This window comes from Phoenix dactylifera, chromosome 3 (assembly GCF_051530095.1).
Source record: "Phoenix dactylifera cultivar Ajwa chromosome 3, Ajwa_hap1_PhDact_Kaust_v1.1, whole genome shotgun sequence".
In the NCBI taxonomy this organism is placed as follows: domain Eukaryota; kingdom Viridiplantae; phylum Streptophyta; class Magnoliopsida; order Arecales; family Arecaceae; genus Phoenix; species Phoenix dactylifera.
The window spans coordinates 36,713,137-36,736,838 of NC_143192.1; the positions used below are offsets into that span (position 1 = coordinate 36,713,137).

At 38.4% G+C, this 23,702-nt stretch overlaps 1 protein-coding gene across 6 annotated transcripts; it reads right to left on the reverse strand.

Annotated features, from left to right (window-relative positions):
* Positions 1-10,367: 10,367 nt before the first annotated feature.
* Positions 10,368-22,014, reverse strand: LOC103715483 (uncharacterized). Of its 6 annotated transcripts, none has more exons than XR_005510680.3 (3): positions 21,575-22,014; positions 19,424-21,246; positions 10,368-11,016 (listed from the first exon to the last, which is right to left on the reverse strand). XR_005510680.3 is itself a non-coding variant. In XM_039123594.3 (2 exons), exon 2 carries the CDS (start codon positions 21,222-21,224, stop codon positions 19,767-19,769), a length of 1,458 nt encoding a protein of 485 aa, XP_038979522.3. In that variant the 5' UTR covers positions 21,225-21,246; positions 21,575-22,014; the 3' UTR covers positions 10,368-19,766. The 6 variants fall into 6 exon arrangements, 1 of the variants encoding a protein (XP_038979522.3); XR_015976284.2 differs by having other exon boundaries at positions 10,368-16,999; positions 17,064-21,246; XR_005510681.3 differs by having other exon boundaries at positions 10,368-10,924; positions 21,575-22,003.
* Between the last annotated feature and the right edge of the window lie 1,688 nt (positions 22,015-23,702).

Genomic DNA, 23,702 nt, shown 5'->3' on the forward strand with positions numbered 1-23,702 from the left:
TGCATAATTGTCACAACAATTCCCAATTTTATAGATCAATAATTATGCAATATACTCCATCTCATATGATATTTGAGGTTTGTACTAAATAATAAGCATCAATAGCAATAATAAGCATGCATATGTTCCTACATATGCATTCCTTTCTAATCGTCAACTAATTTCAGTCAACTTCTAAATAGTCTTATTAAACTTTAATTTAATTTTCTTTTCATTTGTATACTTTCATGTACTAAATACTATTTATTATTTCTATAGATTATCGATGATTTCAATATCAATAATCGATAAAAGTTATATCATTCAAATATAAGTCATTAAAATGTAATTATTAACTATTCTTTGAAAAGAAAATGGTTAGAATGTGAGGAAGAAAATGAGAGGCTTGAAAGCTCATCTTCAACATTTATATTAATAGTAATTGATGAGTTAGTATATCAAGAACTATGTATTTATTAGATTTGAATACAGATTTCTCAAACATATAGTCTCGAGGCAATAGAAGAAATTCTCCACCCACAATGTTATTTCATTTTTAGGGGTACTTGTAGCATGTTAATTAATTCATTCGTGCATTATGTGCATGTTTATATGTGTATGCATAAATTTATTCTTTTTAAAAGGTTTTGAGTTTGAAGATTGAGTGTTGATTAATTAGAAAAAATGGTGAATAGAAAGGGAAAATCAACTATTTTGATTTCATTAGTCATCTTCAAGGAAATTTTGCAAGCAACTGCTTTACTTTCTTTTTGTATAAATAGGTCATATATTTTACTAACATAAATTATATATTCTGAACTTTCTAAGACCACATGCTCTCGTGACTATGAACATGCATGCATCAACTTTACTAATGTGCATTCATAACTATAAGTTAAAAAAGATTGTGATACATCACGAAATGAAGTTAAATCTAAATCTAATCATATGTTCGACCATGCACGCATTTAATTCAACCCCTTTTGGTTGTACAATAAACAACACTACCATAGCATAATAATTTTGAAACATATATCCACCACCATGAAGATTGGAAGAGTGGACCTCCTAACTTGATAGGGATGCCAACTTATTAAAAAATTCATGGGAAAAAGATGCCATAAGACTGATTATTGCTTTTCTTTTGATACTTATTTTGGTTCATTTTTCTTTTGATACTTCACCCCTAGCTCCTTTGTGAAACAATTTTGTTAAAAAAAATTTAATGAACTCTACTCTTTTATCTTCCCTCAATTGAAGGCAGCGATTGCCTTGCAAGGCGTTAAAAAATTAAGAAGAGATTATATATGCATCCATCCCAGAAGATTTCCATGATACTGAATTTAAGCTAAGTAATTTTTGCACTAAATCTCATCATGCATCAAATCCTTAAGTTTCTCATCATGAATCTAATCTAAATAATTTGTGCAGCAGAAAACATTCTTTCTCCGCCAAGGCTATTTCCGTAATTTCGCTTATCGCGGCAGGCTTCTCGCGCACTCCACCATCAGCTCGCCGAAGCCGAGCCGAGCGGAGCCGCCGAACTCCTGAATACGGGACCCACGGAAGCGACACGTGTCCGTAAACCAGCTGTCGGGACCTGATCCGCTGCGGGAACTGCCCCTAAGCGGACGCGGTCTAAGACAGCGACTGACCCGGACGGCACTCCACCGCGGGCCCCACAAATCGGTTAGTGGGTGCGTTATTGGGTATCATAGGCCGGTTTTTCTGGACGATGCGAGGTAACGGAAGAGCGAGCTTCTTCTCCTTGGTTTAAAGTCCGGGGTTTGGAGTCCGGATAGCAGCTGGCGCGCATTAAAACCGAGTCTGCTTCGGGATTCAAAAGTAAATAAATATTAGTACAAATGGAAAAAAAAAGGGGGAGGGGCACGAGGATTCACTCCGCTTTTTATTATACCCCGTACGCTCTCCTCTGCCGCTCTGCATCCGGAAAAAGGTTAAAGGGAAAATGTTAAAGTAAAAGATGACACCTTTTTACGGTTCTACCGTTATGGATCCGTCTACCGGGAGGATGGCGTCGGTAGAAGGAAGAGGGGGAAGATAAAAATAATTTTATATTTTTATAGTTTATGAGTCAAATAATTTTTTTATTTCAATTTCAATGGCAGTCCGGAAACAGGATTGTACTATTTCAGCGATGGCAAACGGAGGAAGAGAGGGAGAGAGGAGAGAGGAGAGAGGGGAGAGGGGAGAGGTTGATGAGGAACCACCGCTCCAAATTTGTGGCGGCGGACGACGATCTATAATATCTATGTTATTAAAGCAAAGTTGAAAGCAGCATGGGAGGAGTCTTCGATGCTTTCAGTGCGGTCTACATCCATCTAGAGAAGATTTGGTTACTATGATCGGGAAGATTCGCGGGCGATATACCACGACGAACGGGCAGTTTCTATTTCATAATATTCAGAGAATGGCGGGGATTGTGGTTCTTTTTCGTGGTGCATCATTCTAGAAATATTTTTTGGATGGATCAGGCGGATGCTTCTTCTCTCTTCGTTATTTTTTTATCTTATTAGTTGTCCTCGTATGAGTACGGTATGAGGAACCTATGTATCTAAAAAAAATAATTCAGTCTTTATCGTACTCTATTAATTCAGTCATTTCGGAAGTATCAAATTATATCTAAACTTTATATATTAAAAAACAAAAGTTTACCTCCCATCGTAGTAGTGCTGAAGGTTTAGATTGAAAGCCACCAAGGTAGTATAGCCTGATGGTAAGAGAGCGATAATTCCGCCCAAGTTGCCCGAATTCGAAACGCACGGGCGTCGATTAAATTAGAAAACCGGATGCCCCACGCCCGGCTGGCTTGTTGGCGGTTATGCTTTCCTTCCACTTGTACCAAGGTGGCTGTTGGGGGAAAAACCCCAAGTCATACCGCCACGGAGGCGCTCGGCCAAAAAGCGCCGACCGGAAAGGCGCTCGGCCAAAGGATGCCGACCAGAGAGCACCAACCAGAGGGGTGCTCGGCTAGAGAGCGCCGAACCGAAAAGATGCTCGGCCCAAGAGTGCCGACCAGAGGGAGCGCCAAGAAGAGGCGCTCGGACCAACCAACACAACCAAGTAGGGATGCTCGGCTAGAAAGAGCCGACCAGAGGACGCCGACCAGAAAAGCGCTCGATTAGAAGGCGCTGACCAGAGAGGAAAGAGTGCGAAATAAAGGCGCTCGGCTAGAAGGCGCTCGCCCAAAGGGCGCCGACCAGAAGCATTAGAAGCGACCCCGCCACAGGGCGCCCCGTCGGGCGACCGGCTCGGCTCGGCACCCCTGCCGAGCCGATGCCTTAACCAAATGATCAACTTTCGCCTAACCCTCTAAGCCTAAGGGACCTGACAAACTCCACTACAACTTGCCGCTATCTCCAAGCCATCAAGGCATAAGATCTCCGCAGGTATTCAGCACGACCTGCCATTAATGCATGAGCCCCCCTCAAGTCTCCGATGCACTCAGTCATTTAATGAACACGGCTCAAGGCGATCTCCAGATCACTGAACCATCAAAGCGTATGGCTCTCCCTGACTGCCGGTTCACTCGGTAATAAATGCACTTACCATCCACGGACCCCAGGCCCATCACGGCCGGCGGTTCAACCACTCCAACAGGTCCGATAGACCGTGACAACTCCCTGGTTCCGATCTAATTCGGCCTTGTTCCCCACTACGCCATTAATGGGCCAAATCGTGCCCAATTATTACAAAAGAGAACAAACTCCCTGTCACCTCCCAGGCAACATAAAATCCTTCTATAAAAGGGAGCCTGGGAGGAAAGAATGGGAGGAGGAGAAAAAGAAACAGCACAGACACAATTGGACACAATATTCTCTTTATTTTTTCTACATATCTCTTCTTCACTCTCTGGCTTGCTCTCTCCACATATTTGCCCCCTCTGACTTAAGCATCGGAGGGCCGGCGCCGGGGAGCCCGGCCACCGGCTTTTTTGCAGGACGGGACAGGACAGGACGCACTCTCCTCTCCGCTCTCTCACACCCCCCAGGAGGGCACAGGAGGACGCAGCCGGCCGGCGCACCGCCGTCCGCCCTTCCGGCCACGGAGCTCCTCCTCCCCTGGCTCCGTGGCGGCCCCCGGGTCCAATTTCCAGCAACAGTGGCACTGGGGTGACGTACCCACACGTGAGGCGGTGAACCCAGTGGGGTGAGCCCACGGGTCGGGGAAGGCACGCGAAACCTGCGACCTGTATCGAACATTCCCGAGTAGAAGGGGGGCTCAGTAATGGGGCTGCTACGGGGGTGGGCTGGTCCCTACCCCTCCCCTCCTATTTTTCACCAAAAAAAAAGGTTTAGATTGAAATAATAAAAAAAATATTTTTTCTACTTTTTATGAATTTTTTTTTAAAAAAGTCGATACTGAGTTTTAGAGTATCAAGATATTTCTATTTTTTGTCATGATTGGAGCGAGAATGAAACTCTCTGGGACGAATGTCATTTATTTTCATTCTTATTCTAGGGCACAAGTCTTTCCGACCAAATATATTTTGATGTTTTGAATAATTCTGATTTTTGGCAAAAAGAAAAAAAAAACAGAGATAACCAAATCCAATATTAAATTTTTTTGAGGAATGCGGGTATTTAAGTTTTATTATGAAGTCAAATAATTATTCTAGCTGGTCTGTTATTTGCATGAAGTGATGTTATTGGAACCATCGAATTTAGCAAAGATGGTAAATTTTAAGATGCATGAGCGCCAACTGTTCTGCAACATGGGAGGTGGAAAATGAGATGCGCTGGTTTCTTCTTTTGGCCAGTTACCTATTCTAATTTCCAAAGCGGAGGGGAAGCATTAAGTATGGATCTACGCTCACCACGGTGCCGTAGCATTTACACAGTTCCCCTTTTGGCTCGTTGCGCGCAGGAGCCGTCCAGGAGAATCAAAAGACATACTTTCACACTGTTTGCCAGTTTTGTCATGGCATGGGATTTGTGACTTCCCCGGACAGACGGGCATTTGCACCTCTATTAAATCCAAAGGCACCTGAGTTACTTTTTCGAGTGATTTTTTCCGAGTTACCGTCGCTCATTCTCAATAAAAAATGCTTAATAACTCAAATAAATAGAATGATTAATTGGTGCAAGACATCTAAGCAACTCTTTTTGAATGTTTTTTCTAAGTTGCCTTAGACATTGCTCATGCACAATAGGATTAGTTGGGGCTCATTTGGCTCCCGGAAAAAAAAAAAAAAAAAGTGTGGTCAACAAAAAAGTAATGAGATGCCTCTTGTTTGGTTGGAATTTTCAAAGAATAGAGAAGAAAAAGTTATATTTACTTCAAAATATGATTCCCATATTTCATAAAAAAGTCTTTCCCGTGATAAATATGGAAAAGTTACTTTTCCATGAGCCAGGAATCACTCTGGGTTCGTTTGGTTTGCGGGAAACATTTTTTCCTCCTAAGAATATGATTCCTGAGAAGAAGATTCCTAGGAAGCATTTTTTTCCAAAAATGCCCTTCAGCATTAAAGAGGCATTAAAGATCTAATTTTTATTAAGGGTATAATAGGAATTACACAACTTTTCTAAGAAAGTGAATGGTCAACCAAACATAAGCACTCTAAAAATCTATTAATTTTCCATTGTCAACCAAACATGCCAAAAGTACTTTTTCAAGCATCCTCTTTACAGAAATCTGCTTTCCAGGAATTATATTTTTAGGTGGAAAAATGCTTCCTGCAAACCAAACGAGCCTTTGGTGTCTCCATTATATATAGAAAATAGTTTAAAAACTTAGAAAAAGGTACTCAACTAATGCATCGGGTCGTTTCTCTCGTCCGTACGAAAGAATGATTGATTTTTTTTTTTGTATGAAAACATCGTTAATCACCTACCGAACAAATCTCAAAGTGTTCTGAATTTCATTTCTCTGTTGACGCCGATCTCAAAGTAGGTAGCTGATGATCCAATGACAGTTTTATGTGAGGAAGGTTAATCATTGTTTGATGCGAAAGATGCACCTCTATCTCAAACCATAAAATATCACCAAAGTGATTAGTAAGCTACGCATAAATAATTTTTCAAAAAGGTTTTTTTTCATGAATATCTTCCTAAATATCAAATTTTGCATGAATACCTTTTCAAAATTGAATTTACATGTATATCCTTATAAAACACTTGTTTTGCTATTTTACTTTTTTTTTTGCTCTCATTTTTGTCTATGTACTCACGCCATCTAAGGTCATTAAAAAAATTAACGGTTTCAAATTAAAATGACTAAAATATCATTTATGGATAGATGTGCAAAAAGAAACATTTATATAAGGCATCCATGGAGGACAAAAAAGTAATTTCAAGATTTTATTTTATTTTTAATTAAAATAAATATGGTTTTTATTAACGGTGTTAGAAGAACCATTATATTAGGGGCATTTGTGCAGAAACAATATTTTATGATAGTACAAAAATAAATATAAATTTGTAAAAAATATATACGTAATTTTAAATTTTTAGAAAGGCATTCATGTAAAAAAAACTCTTTTCTAAATTATCATAGCATTCTTGAGATTTTCAGAAATTTTCAGATTCTATTAATAATCCCACAAAGTCGTACATAAAGCCATATCGCATTTTAATTGCATGCTAAACTAGCTTCCCTCGCGTAAATGAGAACTATTTCTTTTTCTAAAAAATTCCCACATACTTAAAAGTTAAAATAGCTCCAAGATAGCCAAGTTTCTACCCTAAAAATGATTTTTGTAGATTGCTCCTTTTTATTCAAACTGAGCAGAGATGAAAGCATTTTTCCACAATTTTTTCGCTAATAAAAAAGAACCAGTGCGAAGCTACGCACCTTTATGCACTTTTTTTTTTACTTTTTAGTCTTGGTAAGGTAAGATTCGCTGGTCACTATTTCGCATTGCATTCGTGCATATTTGGGATTTTCCATAAATTTTTTCAAAGGAAACCCCACAATTCACACATATACAAAAATAAAAATTAAAAAAAGTATAGAATAGCAAAATAAGTGTTTTACGAGGATATACATGCAAATATCAATTTTGGAAGGGTATTCATGCAAAATCTGATATTTAGAGGAGTATTCATGCAAAAAAATCCAATAGAATATAAACTTTTTGCTCAGAATTTTATTAAGCATGCATTGTTTCCAGTAAAACAAGTTTTCATTTGTTGGGCAAAATTACCCATGCTACAAAAAGATAAATTGATTAATTTTCACATAAATAAAAAAATATGATATTATAATTTTCTGTTGCTACCAAAATTTGAGCCGAAGAGATCGGACAAGCTCCGAGCTAGAAAGATTGGATGAGTGGTCAGAACAACAGCAAATGGCGAGATCAATTGTGGCTCAGCTTAGATGAAGAAATTGGTTCAAAGTTTGAAGTCTAACCTAAAAATAAAGAAAAAAATAACACCGATGGTTGACCAATTTTGCCCGAGAGACTTTTTGGTGCCTAAATCAAATAAGAATTTTGAAAAATAGGTGAGATTTGAGAAAGTAGGAATATCGGAGTCTATGCAGAAAAATGATTGTATCTAGAGTCTCCTAAGGCTGTTTATATAGATCGAGAGTTGGTGTCCATTAGTGAGCAAGGCAAATGTGCACCTTAATTACTCGATGATCGTCCGCATGATATGTTCGTCGGTGGGCTATCCATGTGACGAACAGCTGTTAGTAAGTTTGATGATGTAAGCATATCACTTTTTTTTTATAGTAATTATATTTTTCTATAAACATTACAAAAATTCTAATTATTTTACTTATATAAATATTAAAAATAATAATATAATTATTAATTGAGCTAATGAAAGATGCCACATCATGAATCAACTGCATCAGCAAATGGATCTTTCTCCTCCCACCATCCTGCATCATTTTGAGAGGAGAAGAAGGAACATATCTTTTGAGAGAGAGAGAGAGAGAGGCTCTTCCTCTTCCTTGGGCCATACATTTCCCTTGACCTGACCCTTGGAAGACCGATAAGGATTAGATTGCTGAGATTGTTCCACTGGATCCAAAGGTCCAGACCGGAAAGAATTTACTTAGTGGCCACTGAGGATCCTTCGAAATAGAGATTTTAGATCATCATGGAATTGGGAGATGGAGAGGAGGTTTTGGAGAGAAATTTGAGCTAGATATGGATTTAGATAGTTGGGAATTGTTCTATTGGAAATCTGGATTTAGATGGTTGTAATTTGATTTATTAGATTCAAAGGTCCAGATCATATCTGGACAAAAATTACTAACACTTTTAATATATTACAGATTAAATTTTGTGTTGTTCTTACTTAAAAGCCACGCAAATGCAATAATGAACAATTGAACATTTAACAATTGATACAATGCTGCGTTCACATGTATCAACCATGCCTTGATACACATACTATGTTCTGCACAAAGTTAATGTTGGACGAGGCTAGAAAATTAAGGTTATAAATATTCATTCTACGGTATCAGTTGAGTCCTTCGAGCATTATTAATGTGATGAAATATTTTAATTTTTTTATATATTCAGATTAAATTGCATATTGTGCATTAATTGGGCTCTAAGAAGAGTATACTAGGCATAAAAATTGTGCATGCATTTTAATCTAATCCCTTCTATTTATTTACTGTTTTCCACAATGTTCGATAAAAAATTGCTCTTTTCCAATGAAAAATATGTCCTTGTTATTACATGTAAATTCCTTGAAAGTGCTTTTAATATCTTTGATATATTATGTTATTTGATTAAATTGCGGATTGTGAAGTACATGGGCTATTAGCAAAGAATATTTTATCTAGGATTTATTAGATAGGTTTTGGCCTAATCTCATTTACTAAATTACTATGGGATTTGATTATCATAAATTGCTATATTTAAATTACTATGGCATGCTTTTTTCTTTTTCAATGAGAATTTTTTTTTCCTTAATACATTACATGAGTCTTAAAAAAATTGGCATGACAGTATCTTTTAGTAATTATTTATATATTTACCATTCGTATAATTAGCATCATTATTTTCTTATTACCTGGCCCATTCAGCATATGGGCACCCAAGCATTGGCATTGGCTAGGGTTTGTGAGTGTCCACGCGGTCCTGGGTCCCAAATTCGCCTTAGATCCCATCATAGAACTTGGAAGGTTATTGTGCATGTACAATTGTTAATACCTCTATCTTCAATACGGTTTATACCACTGAAATGTGGTGATTTCTATTCAAAATATATTCATCCTCGTAGCTTGCATGATTAATATCTAAAGAAATATGAGGGTGCCAACTAGTACATGTGGCAAAGTTACCGGAGATCAAGTATCAATATTCTATGTTCAAATCCTGCATCAAAGGTGGTGCATTTCATACGTGCATGATGCTTTCCGCTTGTTACTATTGCCGGAGATCGAGGTGCTTAGCGAGAAAAGTTGCTAGAGGGCTCGACGGTAAGCTGTTCGGGCCGTGCAGGCCGGCAATACACCTACAGCTACATTGGGAGGTTGTGGTTGTGCTTGGGGTTCCGATCCATTGCCGAGCTCGGCTTAAAACAATGAGGACAAAAATTCTCTTTTCGGATAGTGTCCGATAGAGAACCCTCCGATCTCCGATGCCTAAGTTAGAACAATACTTAGAAAATGGAGAATATTTTTTGTGAGTGACAACATGATAGTCTGCCAGAGCTCTAGAACACTTATCTGGAAAGTCCCTCTGAGAGTGAATTATATAAATGAAAGCCGATAAATCGGATACATGGGTCGGCTATATTAGGCAGGCCACTGCAGGTTCTGAGGAACATGCGCAATCATTTTGCGCGCGCATCATGCTCCGCATATTTCACAGATCCGATTTAGTAAACCACCCACGACCGTGGCTGAGGTGCTGCCATCTGCGAGGGATCTGGAAACTCAAAAGGTTGCCCGCGCACTTCTTAAGACTTGCCATGTGGCAGATCTTAATTGGCAGATTCGAGATTTCATAGAAGATTTTGATTGGCCAACTTTTTGCATGGACTGTAGTTGATTCCGAGGCGTATCAGTGACCACCTCTTCAAGTGCAAACTTACCACCTCTTCAATTGGCAGTAGAAACTTGTCTTTGATGGAGTATACGACGAGTAACAACAAAAGTGATGGCTGAAGATCACTCTGGACATGATGCACATAGACAATGTCGATCCAGTTGAAGCTTCATCCATATCATATACTATGGTAGTCTTGGGCAGTTAAATCAATTCTTGACGAGAGCTGACGAGGTTGTAATCTTGCCATCTTTTTTTTAATCATGTTGTTGCAATATTTATCATCCTTCTCAGATTGCAAGCAAGACTACAAATAATTACAAGTGCTGCTCTGCCTTTGGAGCAATGTCAGGAAATACCTACAAGTTCCCGTTCAGGTTACATTCGAAGGCAATACAATGATAAGTGTCATATAGGCCTCATGATAGTTATCATAACAGTATTCTAATGCAGAGATAGCAACAAGATAATGTTAACAACAGTTTTATGGGTAATGGCGAATAACAGTTTTATGGGTGGCTCTCCCATAACTACAGGACGGATACCAAGTGATGACTGCAAAAATGGAGTTTCCTCATACATATCCTTCAATTTTTTTTTTTCATCTCATGTAAACTACTTCTGAGAGCTGACATAGTTGAGTTGCAGACATTAGCCCTTCCATAAGCCCCCCCTTTAACTAATCAGGCACTAATTCAGAGGTCCATATAACGTAATTGCCCCTTCAATTTAACCCAAAGTTTGCTGAGGTTAATTTAATTTTTTCTTATATTCAAATTGTGCTATCTTCAAACTGTCATATCTTTCCTCTTCCCCCTTCTGGTGCCTTTTTTTTTCCAAAGAGTCACCCAAGAATAATCCCTTCTGTCATCACCTTCCCCACATAATCTCATGCTGGACATTACCTCCTCCTGCAACACTCTTCATTCAAGCTTTTTGCCAGTGCAGCAAAAATCATCACTTCTGCAGTCATTTACTTCATGATCAAAAATTTCAGCTTGTCTTCAAGAATCATGTAAAGTCGAGCTTTCATTTGAGAAAAACAGTTCGAAAAACTGTTATTGACAAATCTGTTGTTAGAAAGCAGAATAAGCGCAGAACAGGTAATCAAAGTCTGACATTTACAGTCCATCATTAAAGGGTAGGCCTAAAATATTCTCACTAATTGTACCGATGTTGAGAAAGCAAGTACAGTAAATCCAGATATTTATAGGTAATTTCAAGTTTCAACAGGGATGGTAAAAAATCCTGAACAAGTTTGCATGCTTCGAATATTTTTTTTCTGAAGAAAAAAACTTTTGTAACCATTGCTTAGCCGTCATAATAAACTTATTCTGGCAATATAATGGCATTACAAAAACTTAGAATTTAAATAATACACTAAAACATGCATCTTGCATTATTTTACATGGAAATGATTATTTTATTTTTCTAGAAAGTTGTACTGCCAAATAACAGCCATCATGATTGTTGTACAATTACATCATAATTATAATATAATGCACATAAATAGCAGTTGTTTATGTATCATTGTATAGGTTTGTAATGGCGCAAAGGCAACCTAAAGCCATTAGACAGAACAACTATAATGCTCTGAAGTCTGAAGTAATATCACATCTGGCATTATTTAATATCAAGGGCTGTCATTAGACAGCAAAATTAGCAGACCGAATTAGTAGAAATGCTAACTACCTGCAACTATTTTTTTGAAAGATAACTACCTATAGCTAGGTTCAACATTAGAATTCTGTTCCTAAGAGTAACAACTGGGGATTTGGGAATTTTGGCTCAAGATTCTGCATAAAAAACCCACACACCAGAGCATTTCTTGTGATTTGACTGTATACCTGCTAAAAACTAACTCCAAAATTTGATGAAAGACTCTAAAAGAGTGAAATCATATATTCTTTGGATTGCAAGTAGCTGATCTACAATGCTGGTAACTCTTCTCTCATTTTACTGATGTATCCAGAATTACATTTTTAAGGTAAAGAAAGTTGCCTGCTGGACTTATTTACAGAGGTTAAAAAATAAAGGAAACAGTGCATTGTCATGTTTAATAAAGTGACCTCTATAAAATGGTTTGGCCGGTAGTGGACCAAGTGAAATTACTTTAAATGACACATCGAAAGTCAAGGAGAGAGGATTTAAAAAATTGAGAGATAATTCAAAAGACCAGAAAGATAGAGAAAGTCCTCTAGGCTCCAGGACCTTGCTAATGTAACAAATAAGACTGACAGTCACCTTCTGTGATTAGTTTAAAGATGGTGTAAAATATACTTGTTTGCCATGCAAAAGATGGTGCTCTGAAGCACAAACAATATGCTGCGCTGGAACATTAAACACCGTGTATTATAAAACATTTCAGTCTGCAGTCAAATAAGCCACAATTCAGAAGATGAGAGAGGGAAAAACAGCAAGCTTCAACAAATTTCTTAGACTAACCTAGGTAATCATTTTAGAAACCATCCTATCAGATCTAATCTTGTATGCTGGAACTTGTTTGATTCACTCAGACACATAGCGAATAAATCTCATTCAGTCAGTGTACCCATCTAATGTAATCCATATGGAGCTGAAAAGTACCAATCAATCTATAAAAATAATCCAATTTAAGTATACCATCATATTTTGAAGACTTTTTGAAGAACCTTTCCCAGGACACTCAAAAAGCATTTCCTTGTCCACGATGAACCCAGATCCCATTGAACAAACATATTCCTTAAAGTTGAAAAGTCCATTACTTCTGGCCAAAACTGTAGCTTTACAAAGCTATCCTGTAGGCAAGGGGACGGGAGACAAATTGGCTGAGATTAAATGTCTAGAGTAACAATTAAGGTATACCAAACCATACTGAACCGGATGATACGTCACCGGTATACAGCACTAGAGGTGTACCTACACTCAGTATGCTGAACTGGCCCCCTTACCGGGCATACTGACACAGTAATAGAATGGCACTAGCACAGAGCTTGGTACCAAGACAGCATACCTTTGCAGCAATAGTTTATGATTTATTCGTTTCCCAAATCCAAATAGCAGATTTCATATCATTTACTTACAACCATTTGATGACACTTGGTAGGCCAAAATGTATAAAGAAAATTAGCTCACTTTTATATGAGATATTCTGCGAATGTACCAGGCATCTCAAGAAAGCCCTTCAGGATCACCTTTTCTAACAAATTGCGCATAAATCTACTTCTAAGTAAGAATAAATGATGCATCATCCATTTTTCTTGTTATTTGAAGTTATGTGTTGTAGGTAATTTGACAAGTCACAATTCCTAGTGTATTCCCGAAAATTGATAATAAATTGAGCTCGATCATAATCAGAAAAAATGATGTAGAACATTTAAGAGGTTGTGCATCTAAAATTTATAGTTTGCCGGATTCTTTCTAATAATTTACCCATTTAATGTTCTTCAAATATGGAAAAGATCTGCCTCATTGCTTAAGCTTAGGAAGTTGAATAGGGCTAAACAAATTAATTCTCATAAAACTGAAAAACAAAAAGTTGCGACCATAAACCACAACCCAGAGTTGCAATTAAATAGTTACAAATGTGCAGCACCACTAAACACCTGAAAGCATACCTCTCTTTTCAACCAACCTTTCCTAAATGATTGCTCTAAGAGCAAGAGGTTCCATTATTAGACCACCTGATGTTTAGAAACTTACCAGGAAAATGTAAAATCAGAAAAGAGATAAGGTGGGAGGAGGGATAGAGAAACTGTGGTGATTGTTTGGTTCATGTTTGCTTAAAAGTAAAACTCCAAGCTCAAAGGCCTGCCCCATTATATTATAAGAAGAAGACAGGTTGGTGTCAAAATCTGAAAATAAGTAAAGAGCACTCGCAGTTATTAACATGGTTAGGAAATGGAGGAGACATTATTGCTTTACATGCAAAGGTCCTGCTTGTTTCAGCCAAAAGGTTTCAATTTTATAGAAAAGAATAAACAAACGAAGAATGGAGTTTGTCTCCACAAATAAAACAGTACCAAGATTACATGGTATGTGGTATAGGCAAGGATATAAATCAAGTTTATGGAGCAAATACGATACATTCATCTCTCCATTTTCTGTGAAAAGGGGGACATGTAGCAAGATCTAATCCCTACTTCGCGAAATGAACCAGTCAGCCATAGGTTTTGATATGAGATTGTGCCTTCGAATTAGTGTCAATTGCAAGACAGCTATGAGTAAAGAAATATAAATAAAGAAAAGGGATGGAGAATTGCAAGATAGCTCTTTATGGTGGTAAAGATATTGAGATACAATGACAAATGGGTTAGAAGCTTAACTGGTAACAGGTCTCAAGAGTCAGCAGTTGCAGATATTTAGATTTCTTTGGGTGGAGGGAAGAACCTCAAAATAGCTCAGCCTAAAATGAATGAGCAAAGAAAGGAATGGAAAGGATCTACTTGACTAAGTAGTTGATGCAGAAATTTTTGAAGGGAGACTTGCTGAAGTAGATGATTGACCAAAAGAATATCATGGCTATGGTTAAAAGAACATAATATGTTGGCAAAGTAACCATTAATCGCACTAAATTGAGACAGCACCATCATAGTTGTCAATGCAGCTTAGGGAACGGTTAAAATGATTATAATTGTTTAAACAGACTATTAAATGATTGAAAAATTAAAATAAATGATTTTAATACTAGGCCACGCACGCTCTCTCTCCCCTTTTTTTGCTGAGGGAAGGGAGAAGTTAAGATCGTCTTATTGATGTAAAATCAATGATGGGCCTCTTAATTAAAGATCCATATCATTGACCATGTTTATGATATTTAAGATACTTAAAAAACAAAAAAAAAGTTTTTAAAGGTTTCTTATCTATGAATCAAGCAAATCTGACAGTATCCATAAATTCAAGTGCTAATATACATAGCAAGGCATATAATATGAGAACCAAATAGTTGATCTTGATGATTTAGACACCTAAAAACAGATACCAGAATTCAACTGATTTGGATGCTTGTCAATCATAAATCAAATAAAAACATTGTACCATGTCATCAATATCATCTACTTTATTAGAGTGTCTAGGGCATTGATTGCTCATGTAAGAGGGATGCATGACTTGTTTTAACCAAGAAAATGATCAGATCTTTCCGAATTTATCTGTATAACAATACCGAAGGAAGTAATAGCAGAGAATACTGAAGAAAATAATAGAATCATAAAAGCAGAAAAAAATGACAAGAAAAGAAAAACTCAAGAGAGAAGAAATGACCAAATATGTCTTCTTTTCATCTCTTTTGTCCAAATCAACTCCAAAAACCAACAACCAGCTGACCAGGATCCCCCCTCCTCAAATGAATTGAGAGGCACCCATAATTTCCAACTTTAATCCAAGTAGGACTCTAAAATAGAAAAGAAAGAAAACACTTATTTGTTCCAAAAAGAATCGTAAAAATGAATTAACAAAGAATGGAAATTAAAACATAACCAAATCAACAACCCCTACTCATCTCCCATTGCTTTCCTAAAAAAACCCCTTTGACAATAGAACTTCTGTGGAGTCCAAAAGAGTGGGCCGTTTAAGCAAGGGACTGATGCCTCAGGTCCCAATCTTCAGCAAACATGCCCATGGAGTCAACCATGGACTAAAAGTTTCTTGTTGACCATTAATATCAATCAAAGCCAACCATGGCTCAAAACAGAAACTAGGAGCCTTTTCTTCCCTCTTGCTCATGTATTCCCCGTATGAGCTCAACCATCCTTGAGGACCTCATGCCACTCCTTTCTTTCATTGCACCTTCATGCCACAAAAAGCCAAATTCCAATCATTATTGCAATAACTCGAACCCGCTAGCAGCACCCTCTTGTAGGGGTGAAATTTATGATCCAGCATGTCAACCTGACCCACAAACGACATGCTTTAAGCAGGTTCAGGTTTGATGGGTTGGGTCATAAACGAGTCAATCCATCTACACCTATTTATTAAATTTGTTGGATTCAAGTTTAGACATTTGACCCATTTAACCTATTTTAAACCATTTAATAATTGTTGGGTCATGATCTAATTGATTTAATTCGCTTAAGACCTGTTTAACCTATTTAAAATCTATTTAACCTGTTTCTATCCCATTTAAACCAACCCGCTTAACCTATTTAAACCATTTAAATCCATTTAATCCACTAAAACCCCACTTAACCTATTTAACTTGTTTAACCTGATTCAACCTGTTTCGTAAATGAGTTATGTAGGTTGAGTTGGGTTACCTATGTAGGTTAGATAGGATTCGAGTCGACAAATTTTTGACTAGACCAACATCCAATCCGACCCGTATCTAAACCCGACTCATATCTGACACTGACTCAACTAGATGCCACCCTACCCCCTTGCACCCATTTCAAATTTGTCAAGTAATATGCCATCTCCAAAGACTTCACATTTGAGGGAAAGAAAAAAATAAAAAATGCTAGAGTTTCAAAGAGGCAAGCGTGTAACTTATACATCCTTCAACTGGCATCCAACAAGCTTGTAAGAATACATGCTACTTTAGGCAAATTGTTGCACCTTATTATCAAATAGTCATGGTTGACAAAACAGGATGAGGCACGACTTTAGAGGTACCACACTTCATTATAACATCAGTGACCACTATATGTCACCGACCATCATTCTTGAGCTTTGAGATTACTGTTGCACCCCCCGCCCCCCACGCCACTTTGTACGAATGGGACACCCTTTTAGATCAATTGTTTAATGAATTACAAGTGATTGAGCACGTTAAACAATCACTTGAACAATGAAGTAGATATTTGAATAGCTTGTGAACAAATGCCCATAAAATGTATAGGTACAACTATAGTAGCTAGGCACCACATAGCCATTTAAACCTGGCATTATGACTATATATGAAATATTTATTGAGGTTTGTGTTGTGGTTCAAATCTGGCCCGAGAGTGACCACGCCGGAGGAGTCGAGAGAGCCACCGAGGCGTCAGGGAAGAGGGCAAGATCTGCCACCCGCGCGTCGGAGTACCTGCACAAAGCCTCACCGGTGTTTCCGGTGAGGGCCCTCTAACGATCAAGTTAGGAAGGTGTACATTTGGTTTTTCTAAAAAAGGGGTCCTCATGGTGTTACCTGACAGAGCTATGTATAGTTCTGGTGGAGAGGCCCAGGTGGCGGAGGCATTGCCCGCTTTTATCATGAGGGGGGACGGCTCTGAGCCGAATGGCACGCAGCTAGAGCTGGCCGGTGGCGTGCGGTGTCCCCCGTTTCTGAGAACGGTAAGGTGTCGACAATCATAGCAGGGTATTGCCGAAGTAGTCACGGAGCCGTCCTTCGACTATCGTGGGCTAGCTAGTGAAGCGTAGTATAGTGGCATAGCAATGTACGGCCACGTAGGAGGGCGTGGGCGCGTGCATAGGTGCAGCCATTGGCGAGGCCGAGTACGTCAAGAGGTCGCATCATACATTCGATAGGGGTCGGCTTGACGGGTGCTGTAGTTAGCCCAGCACCCCGAATTCCGAGGTGTGCTAGGCGGAGTGCCGGGAGCTCCAGGGTCGAGGCATATTGCTGAAGAAGGCGCCCCGAATTTGGTTGGGCGAGTCGGTGAATATAGGAGGTCGGGGGAGCTTTCGGCGGAGTCCGAGGTCGGGCTGATTCTGGGCCGGACCGAGGACATGTCTGGTTGGCGTCAGCGCTTATTGGGCCGAAATTGTGTGGCCCTTTTGTTATGGGCTGGATGATCCATTTTGCCCCCCATCAGATTGAAAAACCATGAGAAATATGGAGTTAACTTGGCTTGCTAACTTAAGGAGATTTTAAAATCAATGAAAATACATATGATTAGGGAACTGCTTAAACTATTGAGAATGAAACTTATGACTCACTTATGAGGTTATAATAAAGGAAAATTGAACAAAGATTAAAAAAAATAACGACAATTACAAATTGGTTTAAGTTATGCCTGAAAGGTCAAAAATGGTGATGATCTTCTTACTTTAGAAATTGATAGAAAAAATATATGAAAATGTCTATATATGGTCTTCATGGACTTGAAGAGAACTTAGAATGGGTACCAAGAAAGATAATCTAGAGGGCTTTAAAAAGGAAAGCCATACATGAACAATTTATTGAAATCATTGGTAACATGGATGCTGGAGTGTTGCAAAGTATTAGAAGTTGTTAGTCACAATAAACTTGCACCAAGGATCAATGCTAAACTTATATCTTTTCACAATAATTATAGATGAACTTATTGCTAATATGCAGGAAGATGTATTATGGTGTATATTATTTGCGAAACTAGAATAAAAGTTGAATTGGATTTAGGGGAAAAAATAAAAGCTTTGGAGGACAGCACAATGGAGTATATGGAATGCAATTCTAGTGAACATGGAAATGAAGATGAGGTCCTAATTAAATAAAGAGACTGCTTTTGTTGATTGGCATCACTTATACTAAATAATGAGGAAATAAATAAAGAGATGTAATAAACAAGAGGTAATTGGATGAACTAGAGAAGTTCTTTTGGGGTGTTACATCATTGATACATATCTTGGCAACTTAAAGTGAAACTCTATAAAGCACTGAGGCATAGAATGTTCTATGACTTAGAATGTTGGACAATAAAGTAAATTCTGAAAACCAAGTTGAGAAATAGAAATGAAGATGTTAAAATGGATGAGTAGTAATACTAGAAAAAATAAATTAAGGAATAAGTATATTACAGTAGAAATTGCATAAATCAAGGATAAAGTGATAGAAAATCAGTTTAGATGGAATGGGCATTATATAATGAAGATCCAAGGGGGCTCTCCAGTAAAAAGAGATACTCAAATTTGTGCTCAAATTTGTAGGAAAAGAAGAGAAAAACCTATGATGATGTAGAAAGAGGTTGTGAGAAAAGATATGAAAAAGCTTCAAATAGCATCAAAGATGTTACTAGGTAGAAATACTTGGGAATGAGGGTCCATAAAGAACTGACTTAAATAGTTGGGATTAGGCTAGGCAGTTATTGTTATGGCAAATTAGGCTTAAGCAAAAAATATCTATAAGGGGGCTTCATATTTGTTTGATACTTTATGCTTTATCAAGACCATGGCATATGGTTTAAGCCTGTTGGAGGACTAGAGCATATTCCGGATGAAAAAGAACATGAATAGTACATGGCACTAGTTTTTTTCCATAACATTATCCCTTGAAATCTTCTTGCATGCACATATGCATAGCTTTATGCAATTTTTTCCTAAGTGGCTATAGTTGGCCAAGATCAGCATTGACAACTTAGATGGGTCAAAGTAGGTTTAGGTTAGTTTATGAACTATTTAAAAAGAATCTGCTTTTAATCTAATCAGATCAAGAACATGCAAATTTGTACCAAACCTTTATAAGTCCAGATTGACTTAAAATCAACCTAGATATCAATTTTAAAACTTCAAAACAAAATAGAAATATTTAAAAGGGAATAAAAGTTCACCTAACATTTACAACATTACCTCACCCTACATGCATGGCCCTCCTATCCACCCCGGTACCAGTTTGGTGGATCTTGGACAGCATAGTTGCACTTACACAAAATGCTGCAACCAAGCTAGGCAGATCCTGGCACGCCTTTTTTCTATCTTCAAAGTCATAAAGAGCATTCAGAATCACAAAATGCTTTTCCACAGTCAGCAATGGATTTGGACTGCATCATATGGTAGGACCTTTCCTCAAGAAACACAGAGGCAGAGAGAGAAGCAGGACTGTAAGGCCATAAGGGGCCCTCTGCTTTGACATCAGAAAAAGTGCACAACCACCATTAAACTTAGGATCCTTTTGAGTACAATGCTGTTCTTTTCAATAAAACCCAAAGATGCCTCTGGCAAATGAATTTGAATTTTTTGTCCTACTTTTGCTTGCATTTCTTCTGCTGCTTCTCAAAGGAGTCAAATAAAAGCGAAGAAGTCCATTATATAAGTTTCCAGGGGAAGAGTAACGTACACTCTGGCTTCGACCAAGCTTGTATGCCCTCTTCTTTTGCCAATCAGGTCTAGGGTTATGAAGATCACCATTAGCAGAATTTATGATTCGGTTTATGCTCTGGCTAGCTCTAACCGAAATGAGGTCATTCCCATTATATCGTACTCCACCACCAGATTCCAAAATTTCCAAACTCTTTTCCTTCCTGTCTTGCCAAGATTCAGACAGAGACCTCTCCAACACATGCTCACGTTTCTTTACAAAACCCCTGAAAGGGCTAGTTATACTGCGATCCCACACTCTACTCCATCTGTGTGATTTTTTTCTACTGATACCTGAAAATGCAATTTCAGGGTGAGATTCTTTGTAACTCCACTCTTTGAAAAGGCTTCCCAAACTGCTTTCTGATGATAAAGATTTATCTCTGGCTGAAGCCATATTATCGGTTTTGTCAACATCACAATTATCAGTAGTTGGCTTAGGCTCTGAACTTAAAACTTCAGGTAAACTTTTTTTTATCCTACTACAACCACCTCCACGTTCTTCAAGGCAGGCGAATGAACATGCTAGTGCCTTGCTCACCATTGAACCATCCCATGAATGTCTGGGTAATTCCCAAGATGAGGTCTTGCTCGAATCATGTGACAGCCTCCAGTCACAAGAATGCCGGAAGTTAGTCTTGCTATCCAGCTGTTTATCCTCCACTCCATTACTCGAGCTCTTCTCTTTCACCTGGTTCTTCTTGAATGTGCTACTAATCCTCCATTTTAGTCCCTTTTTTGACAGAACCGAACTCAACCAAAATGGCACACTTTTGTCTTTCAACATCTCATCTTCTACGAGCTCAGCCTTCTTGCCAGATTGGGCAGCATCAGTAAGATTACCAGCAGCATCAGAATTGTTTTCTGAAACCCTATCTCCAAGCTTAGAGATCGCCTCAACCTGAACATCCTTAGAACTATCCACATCATGGGAGACACCAGTTTTGCATTCAGACCCATCTTCTAGAGACATGGTATTTCCAGCGGTCAAATTCTCTGTCACAAGATGGTCTTTCGATGGATTTTCCTTGCTCTCAAAGCTGTCAATATCATCCAATTGAAACAAAGATAGGAGAGTCCTCCTTACTCTGACCTCATTAGGCTTATTACCAGCATCAGGAATGGCAGCAGAGACCTGAACAATTTCACACTGTGAACCATCTGAAGCTTTCAAGCTTTGTTCTGCAGAACCAACATTCGATAACCTCTCAACCAAGCAAAAAGAACAGAAACCAGTGAAGAACTGAGACGGGTGCTTCACACACCTAGCAAAGCTGCCATTTTCCGTGTTCATCTTAACAAGAAGCCGCAAAACCCTAAACAGAATAAAAAATCTCAGAAATAATCATCACCCGAAACTCCCAAATCACTGAAATAGGTTCAAAAAAGGAGGAGAAACCTAGTCGCAGGGAGAGCTTAAGGAAGGTAAAAAAAAATGAAGGTTTTAAGCGGAAAAACAACCAACGGTACAGGGTTGTAAACTAACTACCAGAAAGACATACTTCGATAACCCTAGATATAAGAATGCAATAAACTTATAAATCTAAGAACATTGGAAGCAGGCTAAAATTCAGAAATTCTTCACCCAAAGATACCCAAATTTAGTGCATTTTAAGACACTAAAGCCCCCAAAAGGAACCATACCTGAGAATGCCAAGATCCCAGAAGCAGATAAAGCGATGGAACCCCTAAGAGAATCAAAAAGTAAAGGCGAAAAGGCTAATTGCCTCCACTTTAAACGAAGGCAGAACCCTAACAAGATCGATACCAAAAAAGAGCCCGAGATTCCAGGTATTTCTCAGAGCATTTGGGAACCAGCGGAGATGGAAGAAACCCACCAAGAATCAGAGCTCAAGCCGCAATATTTCCCTACTCGACAGCAGTAAGCAGCCAAAAATCGCCAAATCCGACGAAAATCGCCCTCGATATCGAAGCCCGAAACCTTGGATCGCAGCTTTTCCGTGCATTTGGGTCGAAACCCTTGAAGAAATTCACATCCTGGCGCAGGATCTCTGCGCTTCCGGTCGCCGCATAAATCCCAATTAAGTCTTCGGGTAACCGCAGAACTGACCCAATTACCAAACAACTCCCATGGTTTAGTAAAACAATTAAAAGTCCAAGGGTTGCGCTCCCCCAAAATTTACTAAATTGACGTTAATACCCTTCAACGGTCCGGAAGATATTTAACTTTGACCGTCCGATGAAATTGTCGGCGTCGATGGAAGTTTTGAAGGGGTGAGGATGAGGGGTAGATATGTGATTTGGTTGGGCATCATTGGTTCCGGTACAGGGGTATTTTGGGTAGATGACACGTGTCGAAAAGCGCGGAATCGTCTAGGGAGCCGTTATAAAGTTCTGCAAACGGTCGGGGGCGAGCATGGCCCCTCCGGGCTGGGACAGGTTTGCATCATCGCCAGTTTGGCAAGAAAGAAGGGTTGACCCCCTTTGTCCGAATCGGGACCGCACAGTGATTGCTTTGAAGTGTGCACAGATGGATGATTGGAAAGATTCAAAGTACTCTGACAGGGTGTATGTTCCCGCAAAAAAAAAAAAAAACAGGGTGTATAGCTCAATCTGACGGTCCACGACGTGAAAATAATCGTTGCCATTATTTTAGCATTAAATCTAGTCCTTCACCAAAAATTAGCCCCTTTTGGTAGGTAAATATCATAAAAAAATTAACTGACCAATTTAACCATATTCATATACTTTTTATACATTACAAAATAATTTTTCCAAAAACAATATTTACCAATTACATGGACAAATAAATTTACCACTTAAATGATGGATACATTATTTTTCTTATCAGCCAGTAAAATAATTTTTTTATTTTGTTTCTAAAATACACCTAATCCTAATTCCCTCTCCATTTTTCAGGGTAATGCCATTTGCGATGTTGATGGCCAGCATGGCAGCAGCAACCAACACAAGAGGAAGATACTGGCAGGGTCTACCGAAAATTCTCGAGACTAGTGAAATATGACAACGATGAGGAGGAAGAGGAGAGCAAGAGAGGAAGAGGGGTCGAGGTAGCAGAAGAAGCTATACTCCTCATCTTGTCGAAGGAGCTATTAGAAGATGAGGTGGATGAGATGTGTCGTCCGTATCATGAAACGCTGTGAGTTGCTCCCCATGCACACATGTGCCCCACCGGTATGTCCGTCGCAACATTTACTATAGCCTCACAATATGCTTGGTCTTGCTACATTTTTCGGTCCCACTCCATTTCCCATTCTTCCCTGCTCTCTAAAGGCTCGTTTGGTTCGCGGGATGTATTTTTTCTCCTACAAATATAATTTTTAGGAAGTAGATTTTTGAGAAGAGGATGTCTGAAAAAGTATTTTTTGCATATTTAGTTGACAATGGAAAAAATGACAGATTTTCAGAGTACTTATGTTTGGTTGACCATCCACTTTCCTGAGAAAGTTATGGATAATTCCTATTATACCCTGAATAAAAATTATGTCTTTAATGCTCCTTTAATGCTGAAGGGCTTTTTTTTTGAAAAAAAATAAAAATGGAGTGGTTTTCGGCTCACAGAAAAGTAATTTTTTTATGTTTCTCATGGGAAAAACTTTTCCATGAAATGTGGGAATCATATTTTCATGGAAATACAATTTTTTCGTCTCTCTTCTTTGAAAACTCCAAACCAAACAAGAGGCATCTCATTACTTTTCCATTGACTACACTTTCTCTCCTTTTCCTGCTAACCAAACGAGTCATAGGAAATTTTTTCTTCCCTCTCTTCTTTTTTTTTTTCTTTTTGAAA